Source organism: Pseudopodoces humilis, chromosome 10, assembly GCF_049639895.1.
Source record: "Pseudopodoces humilis isolate 2021_Gansu_Grassland_sample_001 chromosome 10, ASM4963989v1, whole genome shotgun sequence".
NCBI lineage: Eukaryota > Metazoa > Chordata > Aves > Passeriformes > Paridae > Pseudopodoces > Pseudopodoces humilis.
This window is the reverse complement of record NC_142209.1, coordinates 4237200-4250647: the sequence shown is the minus strand read 5'-3', so window position 1 is coordinate 4250647 and position 13448 is coordinate 4237200. Positions and strand designations below refer to the sequence as shown.

The window sequence follows — 13448 nt, the reverse complement described above, 5'->3', positions numbered from 1 at the left end:
CAGCCCCAGCCCTAACCTGGGCTTGCTGACATGTTTCCCTAGAAGAAATTCCAGAGGCTTTCTGCCCAGCTCTGCTCTTACCTGACTGTGCCGGGACTCTCCGTACTTGCCGTTGAGGTTGGTGCGGTGGCAGTTCTTATACCACCAGGCTCCTTTGTAGGACATGGCACAGTTGGTCACAGCAACATCATTGTCCCTGTCCTTGGTGGAGAAGGGGCGTCCCTGGTGATAGGAGAGGGAGTCTCCTGTGGAAAGAGGTGCCATTAAAGGTGATGGAGTCTGAGTTATCTGGTCTTTTCACAAGGAAATTAGGATATCCTGGTTATGTGGCAACCATTCCAATCAGTTACTCTAACAGCTGACAGTCTGGGAGTAGCGTTAGCTGCAGTTGTTCACAATTGGTTCATCTGAGGTCCTCTGCTGTCTGTTTAGGATCGGTGCAGACCATAGCAGATCTTAGAGGCTTCTTGGCTTTGTCGGATAAAGTGCTTGGACATGTGTTTGGATCTGAATTTCAGTGTTTCAGAAATTAATTCAATCCCAGATTTTGGCATCCCAGATTTCCCAAGGCTTGGCTCTGCTATGTAACTTCAGGATGCATTCAGCCTCCTTCTTTCCTGTTAGCCAAAGGGAGCTTTTTCTCTCAAAGGAGACCAAACTTTCATCTCTTGAACCAAGGTGCTTGGCCACCTTTTGGTGGCCTCTCTTTCCTCTCTTTGGAAAAGGGGAAGATGTTTTTGGAAGCTGTGTGATGTCTTATTCCACCAAAACCTCTAACCTCACCCTCACTAGATAACTAGAGAGCTGCTTTTATGTGAAAGAAAAGCTGGAGTAAAATATGATCAATTGAATGATGTACTTAAAGGAGATATTCTAAATATGCTCCTTGGTAATCCCTAAGGACATACGAAGTGGACCCATGCTGGCTGTGTGCAATCCAGCCATGGAGAGACTTATTAGAAAACCTCTTGGCAATGAACCATTTGTTGAGCCCTGGCTCCCTTAGCTCAAGGTGGAGCAGAAGCTCCTTGGCTGGATGGCTAGAAGCAGAGTTTGCATGAGGAATGGGATAGAGTCATGTCTGCATGACCCTACTACTGCCATCCTTGGCAGTAGGTTGGGTGCCTTCTGCCCTGGGATTTGAGTTTAGAGCAAGTGTTTTGTTGCACACCATTAAGATTCTTGTCACTTCCAGGCAACTAACTAGTATTGAGTAGGGAAATTTCTGCATCTTGGGTATGTTGTGGGGTTCCACCTAGTACACAGTGGAAGTTTTGTCACGGAGGCTTGCACTGGGCACGTCTAACGCAGATGAAAGGGCTACAGTTGTACCCCTTCTCCCTTCCTGAGGAAGAGATCTCCTGTGCCCTCCCTCTAGCACCCACCCATTTCTAGTGGGCAACTCTAACTCTCCTGGATCAACCAAGCAAGCAGGTGTGACAGTGTCCTTGCAAAACCAGGCAGTGTTCCTTTATGTGAGGAAATTGCTCAAAGGATTTCAGATTTTTCCATAGCTGTGGAAAGGCGATAAATACAGCCTCCAGCACAACATAAATAGCCAGCTGTGGCTATTGCCAAGTGAGATGACACCTCTGACGATTGACCTGATTATTTGAACTGCAATGTCTCTGATATTAAGTATCTAATCCCCAATGGAAAATTCCATGTCCTTAGTGGGATCAGCCTGGTTTACACAATGGACTGCAAGACGGCAGAAAGGATTATGGGTTTTTGTCTTGTCACTCTAGACAAGTGAGATTTCATGTTGTGATTTCCTGTACAGTCCTGGACCAAGCAGTCACAGGATTTCCCAAGATCCTTGCTAGCAATGAGGCTGTACCTGAAGTGCCATTGTAGTCCCCAATGCGCAGTTTGTAGAGGCTCCGGGAGTCACCAATGGAGAACTTGTCATAGTAGGCATATGCTGTTTCCTGACCATCCCTCATGTCTATTCGCAGCTCATAGCGCCCTTGGGACGTGATCTTGTGGATGTTGTCCAAGCCTGTCAAGACAGTGAAACACCCAATGAGAGCTGGTGCCCAGATTTGCTCTGTGAACAAACAAGGAAAGCTCTAGGCAAATAAAACAGCAGTGGGAAATGAGAGCAAGGAGAGGAATTGAAGAGCAGCAGCAGTTGTGGTGAGTCTGTGTATCTCCCAGCATTGCTGGGGTCTGAGCTCTCTGTCCCCACTCGAGCTTCACTTCCCTGTGTCTATAAGTGGTGGGTTCAAGGCCCAGGCTCAGATTTCTTCATGCTGCTGAAGCTTGGAACATTCATCTGTTGAGCCCTGGTGCTACTAATGTTGTTGTTAAGCTCCCATACAAGCCAGAGTGTGTTTATGCTGCAGGTCCCTTTGGCTCATGTTCAGGTTTTGGAGGAGCACACTCAATTTCAGAGCTGTGCTGTCTTCCACTCACTCCTTTCCTGCTTTCATTGGACAGCTGACTTTCTGGCCACCAGTGCAACCTGTGGTCATCCAATGGACAGTGATGGGTTTTGGTCCATGAAACTGACAGCATACCCCGCTTCTCTCCCAGACAGAGCAAACTAGGGAACTGCTGATCTTCAGAGTGTGCCTTTATGTGGTGTGCCTCTGCATGAGTTCCTAAGGTGAAAGGCAGGGAATAAACAGAAGGAAAACTCTGAGGGAGAATGTAGAGGAATGTGGTGAAGGGCAAGGAGCCAACAGCTGACAGTGCACATGGAACTTAGGTTTGACACATCAATGAAAGGCAACTGGGGAAGGTCATACCCAGCCAAAACTCATCCTCCAAGTTTCCAAAGCCAACCCGGTAATCTGCCCATTTCCGGAAGAAATCAGTCAGCCCGTTCTGCCGCCGCTGGAAGACCTGATGTGGAGGAAGACCAGGGGGAAAATCATAACGATGGAGATGAGAAATGGCTTTGCCAGGCTTTGGACACACAAGGTAAAGATAATAATTTTCTTTCCATTGTGCCTTTCAGGGGAGAAAAATGCAATGCCCATCCAGTTAACATTAATTGCAGCCATGTGATTAATTCATGTGCAGGTGTAGAAACCAAAGAGATATTAGATAATGTCCAATGCAAATCAATGGTAGAATAGGAAGAAATTGGCCTTTGAGGTTTCTGCTTTAACTAATACTGCCTTATGTATTCTAGTACATAATTCTTCTTTGAGCTGGCTATTTCTGTGATATCCAAGGGGATACTCTGGAGCAGAGAGAGAGGGAAATTTACTGGCTAGAAATCAGCATTTGAGGAAGCCCATTTTTTTGCTTTTGACTATACATCTAACAGGGCTTTGTGTAATGTGTGTAAGTAAGAGTTTGACATGAATAAGATCAAAGCACCATGGCATTATTTACTTACACTGTCAGTCCATCTACGTCAAGACAAGCAGTGTTTGTACAGTTCAAAAGCCAAACTGGCATTTGTTTCTAAAGTTCTCCTATGCAGACTCAATTGGGGTGATGCCTGACATGCTCCTTCTTCAGGCAGTGTGAATCATTCCCCGTGAAAGCCACCAGCCATTAATTTCATTTCTAGAACAATAAATCAGCTTCACTCACAGATTTTGCTTTCCAGAAGCCCTGCAAACGTGTCAAATAAATCAAAGGGCATTTCTCCAAGTGTAACTATTATTACCGGAGCGTGGGCCATTCCCTGTGGCGTGGGAAATGAAGCGTGTGATGCTGAGCCTGCTGTCATTCCTGTGCTTTGCTGGTAGGGGCTCAGTTACTTTGTGATGGGGACATGCAGGACAGCCACATGGATACTCACAATCCAGCCACCTCCGTCGGTGGTCATGTCGCAGTACACCGGCACCCGCTGGCTGAGGTCCCCGTTGATGGAGATGGTGTAGACCCCACTCAGCGTGTCTCCATTCATCAGGTGCTGTGCGCAGTCCTGAGGGTTAGCAAAGACACGTCCTCCTGCAAAATTAAAAAAATAAAAGGTAAAATTCAAGCAAAGAGACATCTTTTTCCCGTGCCTCAGGTTCCACTAATTACAATCCAGGAAAAGTCTATCTTGACTTCTGCATTCCAAGTAATTCCACGAGGTGCTGAGACTTTATATCTGCCATCAACCTCAGAGGACTAACTGGAAAAAAAATGTGTGCCTATATTAATTATTCTTCCATATGTCATATACTGGAAAAGTGCATGGTAACATCACGATGAGTGATGAGGGATGTCACTTCTTGGACCATCTTTCTGCACTATGTCTGAAACCCTGGGGTTTAAGCTATCACCAGCATATTTAGACAGTTGTGAAAATACCAAAATCTGTTCTCCTCTCAGGATTGCCAGCTCCAATCAAGTTTTGTAATGTTACTCATTTCAGGGGGATTCTCCTGATTCTCCATGCCCTTGGAAATGATGGTGGATTTACGCTGAGCTAATTGTCGCTTGCAAGCTGAGCAGGAATGAGGCTGTGTGAAATGCTAGAGGTAGGTAGCATGGGCTGTGCTATGGGTGTTCTCTAATGAGGAAACATCTTATTCTGTGGTCAGAGTTTAGGAGAGTCTTAATTATGACAGTTATTCTGCCAGTACTGGAATGTCAACTCTGGGAACAATTTTTTCTTATTTAAGACGAAAGAGGGAAATACATCTTTTTCTTTGGTGTTGGTATGTATGGATGATGGAGTGCAGAGCTGGCAATGTGGATGTGGTTTTCAAAGATGTCTGTAACAAACTGAGAAGGTGGGAGGGACCTTCAAATCTTCTATGCTGTGTGTGTCCATCACAGTTGTGTAGTGCCCCATAGGACCAAAGCACAACCCTTGTCTGTTGATTCCCATTTGGGTGTATTTCCCCCCACCTTGTGACCTGAAGACTTGGAGGTCATTGCTGTGTCCAAATATCCCCTCTTTTTTCTCCCCATCTTCATGGTCTGTAGCACAGTCTGGCGAGACATTGTTTGTATTTAATATTATCCAACAATGAAAACTTTTTAAACGACAACCACTTTGGGCTCCCCTGAGCTCTGTGGAGATTGCTTGTTTCTTAATTTGTATTCATATCTTTAAGAGCCAAGGAGACCTTGAAAGACATTTCAAACCACTATAAATTATAAATACTGTATCTGTTTCTTCCTTTTGTCTCATCTGTATACAATTCCCCAAGAACCTTATGCAAACATTAAACAAAAGAGGCTGAGCTATTAATATGTCAGAGGGAATAGAAGAACCCCGGGATGTGTACTGTAAGCAGAAGGAAGTAAAACAATTTAAATTAAGCCTGGGTGGCTTTTTTGTTGTTGTTGTTGTTGTCCTTAAGGACAAGTCCTTGTTCTCTGCAGAGTGCCTTGATAAACAAAGTGCCAGAGTAAACTGAATTGCAGATCTGGATGCTTTGATGAGAGATGCTGTCCATGGATTGCATTGCCTTGCTCCTGCTTGCTTCTGTCTCATCAATATTGGGGTAAGTGGGGAGGAACCAACTTGTTACTAATGCTTATCTTCATCTTCAAAACAAGTTAAATGTATCGGATGCTGTATCAGCTGGCAATGGAGACTAGCGTTTCTGAGGTCTGACACTTCTGTTTGATAGAAAAGGTGCTCTCCTTGCCTAATGTAAGTGGGTTTGTGCTGCTTTATCCCACCTGAGAAGTCACCCCCATGCAGCTTCATCCCTGACTCCTGAGCAGCCTCAAAGATTACGTGTATTTTTTCATTACCTGCCTGAATTGTACTGGCTTTATGTGCATGTGCAAGAAGCAAGAATAACAGGAAAGCCTATTTTGTAGGTGTATTAGAGAAGTAATTTCTTCTTTTGTTGATGTAAATAGTTTCTGTTATCACTTAAAAGCAGGTGAAGGGACCTTTGCATGTAACTGAGATGGTGAAGTGTATCTAGAGCAGATTCAAAGAAAATTCTCCTAATTGAACTGGCAGCGCAGATGGGAGGAATTTTTGGGACATCGTCTTGAGACTTCTCAGTGCTGCTGACGCTCAGGAAAACCACGGTTGGATTCAGCCCTGAACAAGATGCATTCTGTCTGTAAGTGCCCTGGCCTAGCCATGCTTTTCAAAGAGAATGAGGGACAATTTGCTTTGTATAATTTCTATTATGAGTGGTTGCAGAGGATGGGAGCAATGGTGACATTCTCATGCAAACTTCATTCTTGGAAGAGTAAGTATTGTGTCTGTGAGGGTTGTGGTGAGTGGATGCCCACCTTTTGATTTTGAAAGGAAACCATTCCCATTACTTTAGTGCCTTAGTGGATTGTGAATGCTCTAGAATGAGAGTGGGGAGGAATAACGCAATTAGATAAAGTGCTGGCTCTCCTGTCTGTGACTCCACTGGTGGTGGTGGAGATGCACCTGCTTGATATTTCCAGGGATATCCCAACCCTGAAAACTTTCAAGGTTAAATTCAACAGGGCTCTGAGCAACCTGACCATGTTGAAGATGACCCTGCTCACTGCAGGGGGATTGAACTAGATGACCTTTTAAGATTCTTTCCAAGATTCTTTCCAACCCAAAATATTATATGATTCTTTGATATTTGTGAGCAATCAGATCATGTCTACAGAATGGAGACACTGGCTGAGTCCTCTCCCAGGAGCATACCTTTTGATATGTGTTGTTGATTTCATTGAGTATTTTTTTCTCTGTTTATGCACTTGAGGATGGACATGGGCAAGGCAGAGAGCCTGGTCTGGTCTGGTTCCTGGTCTGAAGCTCAAATCCCCTTGCCCTGGGCTGGGTCTTGTGTTTGAATCATAGATCCTTCAGCCATTCACTTCTTGTAGTGAAGCAGCACTGTGGGTGATGGCATTGTAAGTACCCCTCTATGGATCATAGAGGAGGATCATTGCCTGAGGAGGGAGAGTCCCCAAGAGCAGTCCATTCCTACCAGCATGATATGTGGGCCAACCTCCACCTGTCTGAGTGGATGCATTGTGAGTCCTCACCTGTGGTGAAGGTGGTTGAGATGAGGCCGCTCCGCATGGCGTTTTGGGCAGCTTGCAGGTGCACCGTGTACTCTGTGGTCTCAGAAAGCCCCTCCAGACGGATCCACGTGTCCTCAGCATCCACAATCAGCTCCTGTACATGGGTCCCAGAAGGAGGTAGACACCAAGAGCAACAGATGAGAAAAGCGATGGGGAGCCTAAAGAGCAAGTGAGGAGGGAAGGGAAGCCACAAACTACCACAGCCCTTGGAGCCTGGCCGAGGAGCTTTGCATGACTGCTTAGACCCCTGGACGGAGTGAACGTGAGATCAGTCAATATAGACAACATTTCAGAATGGTTTGGGTAGGGGAAAGCAACCTGGTTTGGAGACGGATTTAAATGTTTGCAGTCTGTGTCCTCTGTCTACTAGGCCTGTTGGGACCTGTGTGCCCTCAGTACAAAACATGACTGATTGCCCAAACAACTCAAGGAATAGAGCTGGTCAAACCTGGTTATCAGCTGGTTTTGACTCCATTGATCCCTGTCATGTTAATTTTTCTGGTTGTTGGCCAGTGCCACACAGCATTATTGACTCCCTTCTGCAAAGCTATTATCCTCTGGCTGCTGTGAGCCAATCACACCAGCAAAGGAAACCAGACTATTTGCCATAACGTATTTCTGGTAGTGTTTGTTGCAGCACCTCCAGACAGGCAGATGTAGACACACTCATTAAATAATCAAATGTATTGTATTGCAGGGTTAATTAGCTGTCTGTGCCTATCTTCCTTTTTGCAGGAAGGGCAAATGGCATTTTTAGCATCTCTGCAGAATAATGTTCTCCTGCCTCAGCTTGCTTGTGTTTCACAAGCTGTGAATTTCCCCTGTTCCTCCAAACTTTCCAGGTAACTCCTCTATGCCCAGGCCAGATGTGCATAAACATTTTGCCTTAGGCAATCTCTTCTTGCTTTTTCCCATCATCCTGCTTATCAGGAAGTAGTGTCTATGCTTCTGGTCTTCCTGAGCCGGTGAGCATCATTGTTTTGCTTTGGCTTCTCCTGCTCGTTTTACCATGGTCTTATTATTCCCTGACCTAATGAGCCTCTTTGGTGTGAGGACTCACTCACCTTCCGGCTGCCATCGGTGGATCTGTAGGTCATGACATAATTCTCGATCTCTCCCACGGGAGGAACCCAGGACAGCAGGGCGCTCCGTCGTGTGACTTCACTGGCTGTCAGATTTGTTGGAGGATCCAAAACTGCAAGAGTGGATAGGCAGCCAGGGAAGTGCAATTTCTCACACACAACCACCTCAACCCTGCTTTCCGACTCAGTACACTGGGATTCATCCTTACAACACTGAGCTACAGCCCAAAGTCCATCCTCACCCTCAGTTTCAAGACCTCATCACCCTTTCCCTGTCTTGAACAGAGCTCTGCAAGCCCTCTAGAAATCCTCCTCTACCTGTGTGTCACCTTAAGGGTAGCAGCTGTGAAATTCATGTGCTGTCAAGCTGTTTGTGAGCAAAATGGGTTGTCGTGTTCTTCTGGACTATGGCCTTGGGCAAAAAAAAGACTCGGTCAGGGGTCTGTTCAGGAAACCACATCCAAGGGAAATCATTGAAAGAAAGGGATGAATGGATGGAGAGATGTTGAAAGAGTGAAAATAATGGTTGATGCTTGTTGATCAGAATTCTGTTCTTGTGTTGTGCCCTACACTGGTATCTGGGATTGGTGTTTATGTCCTTTTGCCACATGGCTACCTCTATGCCCACGCTGTGTAACAAGAGCTCCAGCTCAGTCTTGCTGGCTGCTTTTCCTGGGGTGGGAGCATGGCTAGGGACGAGTGAGGGAAGTGATTGTACATACGAGTAGTGAAGTTGGTGCTGATGGTCTGGCTGGTGAGAGGCCCGCTGGTGGCATACATAGAGACTGTGTAGGTGGTAGTGGGCAGCAGGTTGGTCAGCTGGTACTCCTGCTTGTCTCCATCCACAAGAATTGTTTCTCCTGAAACTGTAAGCAAAAAGAGATGAGTTAGGGTAGACGTTCAAGGTGGTTCTCCAAAATGTGTCTCTGGATATGACTTCATGAATAAAAGCACTTCTATTGCTGAAGCACCATAAGGTACTGTGCAGCTGAGCTGTAGCAGTGCTGTTCAGGCTGAAGGGTGGTCTAATTTCTCCCATAATCCCTATAAAACCCAAGGCAAGGGCTCCTTCCCTACTCCCTCTGTGAACGGCACCCACTGAGCCCTGGGCTTTGGGATGGGAGAGAGGTTGAGGTGAGCTGAAACAGAGCCCTGGTGTACCTGCACGACGCGTAAGGACGAGGACATAGCTTTCCACCTCTGACAGCGGCGGGTTCCACTGCAGCAGCGCCTCGGTGGGAGTGATGTTGGTGGCTGTGACCCCCAGGGGGACATCCATGGCTGCATGGGGGAGAGATCCAGAGTCGGAGGCATTAGGAAACTGGAGTACAAACTGGAAAGGCTTTTTGTACGTATGTCCTGCCCTGCTGCCCAGACACATGTGCCTGCACAGAAGTTACTGCTGCCCAAGCTGGAGGGCAGAGATGTCACAGCTTGTGCTACTCTGCTACCTGGGCTGCTCTTCCACTCTTTCCTTGATGCCCAGTCTGGCATGTTAGGGGTTTTCTTTAGGTTTTGAGGAGTCTGACGATAGCAGAAGGTTTTATTCTTGCAGCACATGCTGTTTGTGACAGGGCTTCCTTAGGGATTATTTCTGGAAATTTGTACTCTGTTTAGGAAAGGTTGTCATGATTTCCCAGCATCATGTTTCTGGCTTCTCTGCCTGGTACACAGGTTTATCAGTTTTACCCATGACTACCCATGCATATTTGGGATAAACTTTGCCGAGACATACTTCAAAAGCCCACACTGAGCCCTTGTAAGCCCTGCTTATCATCTCCAGCTTGCATCTGGCTGGTGTGAGGTCCAGCTTTCAGTCACCTGAATATTAGTGCAAGCAGGGACTACCAGCCCTGCGCAGAGCTGGACCTGTTTGATTGTTCCCTGCCCATCAAGAGCTCCTTCCCACCTGTGTATACAGTGATGGAGGCCAGCTCGCTCTCCTCCCGGCCCCGCACGCTCTTCACTCCGATCTCATACTTGGTGGCTGGCTGCAGGTCTTGGAGGGTGTACTCGGTGGCGTCCCTGGAGATGGCCATACTGTCTGTCCTCCCTGCAGAGATGGAGCCAAGAGCTTGGACATCACAGCTGGCCCCATCCCAGGGGCTCAGGAGGAGGGGAGGACAGTTCTACAAGACACTGTAAGTGTAACTGGGTTTCATGTGTGCAGGTGCACTCCTATGTTCCCATCACTCTGTTGGCCTGGCCTTTTCAGCATCATTGACAAAATTGGGGCCAAGGGAGATGAAATAGTCAAAGCAGATGAGGGAGGTGGGATTTCAGGACTGAGCCCTGAATTTAACCATCTCTGGGGAGCACACACTGCTAGGGACCCCTCTGTGCTGAGCTGCTGCAGTGGTCCCTTTCCATCCTCATCCCAGACACCCCATCCTCTGCCCTGTAGCCAATCCCAGTTACTGGTCGCTTTGCCCAAGGCACTGAGATGCTGCCTGGGTGAGGATGACCTAGTGGCTTGCTTGGGCCAGCAGATGGAGGGAGGATTGGCAGCTGTGAGCTCAGGGCATGAACAGGAGTGGTCTGGCCTATTACCTTCGGCAGCACGGTAGGATATCCTATAGTGGTCAAAGGCAGCAATGGGAGCACTCCAGTAGACCATCATGGACTCCTGGGTGACGTTGCCCACCCTGAGGTCCTTTGGTGCATCAATCCCTGGTGAGAGGGAGCACAAAGAAAAGCTGTGGGAGGCAGGCCCACTCCCCTTGCCCCTGCCTGCCCTCCCCAGTGATGTCCCGTGCCTGGTGGGGGGTGTCCCGTGGTACCTGTTGTGATGGAGCCCACGACAGGCTCAGAGCTGATGGTGCCATGCACAGCCACCAGTGACACCAGGTACTCGGTGGATGGCTGCAAGCCCATCAGGCTGGTGTGCCTCCGGGTGCCATCGAGTGTGACCTGCTGTGCCTCCTCCTCATCCCGGGGGCTGTAGGTGAGGATGAGGCGGTCTGCTGGTGGGGATGGGTCACTCCATGTGACATTCACACTGGAGGATGTCAGCTGGGAGAAGTGTAGCTGTGAGATGGGCCGAACACCTGGAAGATGGAGAGGAGAGGTGCAACCCCAACTGTCTGCAGATCCTTACCTCCATGTTTTTCACAGTGCTTGTATGGGAAATACTTAAAAGAAGTGGCAAAGCTTCTTTTTATGTATTTTATATGGGCTCTCCATTGATCTGAAACTGTGCTGGGATCAAGAGGCAGAACCAGGAAGGGGAAAATGTTGCTCTTCTCAGCTTCACCTGCAAATATCCTCTGTACCAGATGCATACGGTGGGTGATGGAACTGTCCCACTACAGGTGGTATGTATTGTCTGCACTTCATGACTGCAGACTTTTCAGCCAGGGGTCCTTGTGAGGCCCCCCCCCCATTTCTTCTTATGGACACAAAGGCCACCCTGACCACAGAGGACAGCAGAGGGCTGTCTGTTTCCCCCAGCTCTATCTTATCCTTTTGGGACCCTCCAGCAAAGCGTGTTCAGTGCTGCTGGCCAAAGGGATTGTGCCACCACATTGGTAGGGCCATCCTCCTTTTGAGGTCAACTGCTTCTGTGTGGACACATTGACCCCAGCTCTCGTTCCCACCACCACCTCAAGGGTTTTGGTGCCAGGGATGCAGTGGGCTGGCACTGGTCTGTGCCCTTGCCCCCAACCCAGCTTGTGTTTCTCTACCTGTGAAGGCATCCACAGTGGCCTCCAGGCTCTGCTGCCGTCCCCTCTCAGCAATGATGGAGATGGTGTACTCTGTCCCAGGCTCCAGCTCTGAGAGGGTGAGCTGTGACTCATCCCGGGACACTGTCACTTCAGAGGCCATTCCTGAGGCAGGGGTGAAGGTGATGCGGTAGTGGTCGATGGGACCTGTGGCTTTGGTCCAAGCCAGTGAGATGGATGTCTCAGTAGAGGCTGTCACCAAGAGGTCCCGGGGGCTGTCAAGCTCTGTGGGAGAGGGTTGGTGCAGAGCTTTGTCCCCATGCACGGACTGTCCTATGAGGGCATCTGAGCCATAGGAGCCAGCTGTGCTTGGAGAAGGCAGTGGGGCCAAACTCACCAGTCCTGGCATTCATAGTCGCTGGCACACTCTGCTGGCTGTCCATCACGGCTGAAATCCCAATGCCATACTCCGTTCCTGGCACCAGATCTACCAGGGAGTGCAAAGAACATGAAGGGGTTTGAGAGCAGCACCTGTCAGGGTGACCTCAGGGGGTGTGTGACCCCTTCTTCCACCTCCCACATGTCAGGGCAGGGGAGGACCCTCCAGAGCATCCCTGGGGTTAGCAGCTCTCCCACAGGTCAGCAGCTCCTCTGCACGTTGCAGAAAAGCTGAGCCTTTTGAAAAAGCCCTGTGGAAGCCTTTGGACAGGGAATTTGGATTATTTTAGCTCAGAAACAAGCCATTTTTAAAAGTTGTTGCTGAGGTCTGCTGTAATTGCTGGCAGTGAGACAGAAGCTCTTGTGTGTGTGAGCCGAGATGGGAACGATAAAGTAGCTATATTTTTGTCCAAAGTGAGGCAACATCAAATATTGTCACAGGCCTGGTGTCTTGGAGAGAAATAAATTATGCATAGTAAATGAAATGCACATTAATTAGGAAAGGTGCAGTCTTTCAGGGAGCTGACTCAAGGCTGTTCCTTGGAGTAGACATGTCCTGAGGTGTCTCTCTGAAGAAACTTGGGAATTGAGCTCATCCAACTCCTTTCCTCTTGCACTGCTTTATCTCCACGGGGTATCTCTTGCCTCTGCCTGTCACTTCTGCTTGGCTGCTGGTGGCTTTATTCCCCTCTTCCCTGTGCTTCATGATCTTTCCCACAAAGTTAGAAAAAACCACAAACTCTCCAGTTCAGCCTCACCATGCCTTGTCCAGGGGCAGCATCCCCTGGAGCCACCAAAACCTTTCCCAAGAGGTCAGGAGAGAGGGACACTCTCCTCCCCTGCTTTTCTCTTACTACAGTGCAGTCTTGGTGGTGGGGAGAAGATGGACCCCCTTGGCCCTGCTCAATAAGTGTCACAAGTATTCTGGAAAGAAGAGTCTGACAGAAGGGAAGGAGAAGGAAGAAATGAGCAGGAGGATATAAACCTTTTCTCTCCCAGCTCTTTTGTGAAGAGCAAGATTATGGTTATTTCTGCGCAAATGCTGATTTTTAAGAGAGATTATGGGTCAGGGCCAAGCTTGATGCACTTTTAAGTGTAAATCTTCAATAAACTCTGCTTAGTGCCATTCCTTGCTGCTTTTCCTGCAGGTAGATGAGACTGGCTGAAAGAATTGATGGTTGCTTTCATACCACGGATCCCACCAGGTCCTGGGTGACTGGGAAAAAAACCCAATGGGTTTTGCACAACATCCAACAAGACTGGAGGATATGACTACTCTGTACATAATAAAGCTGTGAGAGGTTCATGTCCCATCCACACTGTG

General features: G+C 48.1%; 1 protein-coding gene across 2 annotated transcripts in view; it reads right to left on the bottom strand.

The window, feature by feature from the left end:
- Window positions 1–13448, bottom strand: part of TNR (tenascin R) — a 74296-nt gene that overhangs the window by 4942 nt on the left and 55906 nt on the right. For both annotated transcript variants that reach the window (XM_088060371.1, XM_005528709.3), the window contains 13 exons: window positions 12084–12173; window positions 11708–11971; window positions 10805–11071; window positions 10575–10694; window positions 9934–10077; window positions 9186–9305; window positions 8747–8890; window positions 8007–8137; window positions 6904–7036; window positions 3764–3915; window positions 2754–2850; window positions 1841–2002; window positions 82–245 (listed from right to left, as the gene is read on the bottom strand). In XM_088060371.1, the coding sequence (XP_087916497.1) occupies window positions 82–245; window positions 1841–2002; window positions 2754–2850; window positions 3764–3915; window positions 6904–7036; window positions 8007–8137; window positions 8747–8890; window positions 9186–9305; window positions 9934–10077; window positions 10575–10694; window positions 10805–11071; window positions 11708–11971; window positions 12084–12173 (1988 nt within the window). The remainder of the gene's footprint in view (window positions 1–81; window positions 246–1840; window positions 2003–2753; window positions 2851–3763; window positions 3916–6903; window positions 7037–8006; window positions 8138–8746; window positions 8891–9185; window positions 9306–9933; window positions 10078–10574; window positions 10695–10804; window positions 11072–11707; window positions 11972–12083; window positions 12174–13448) is intronic.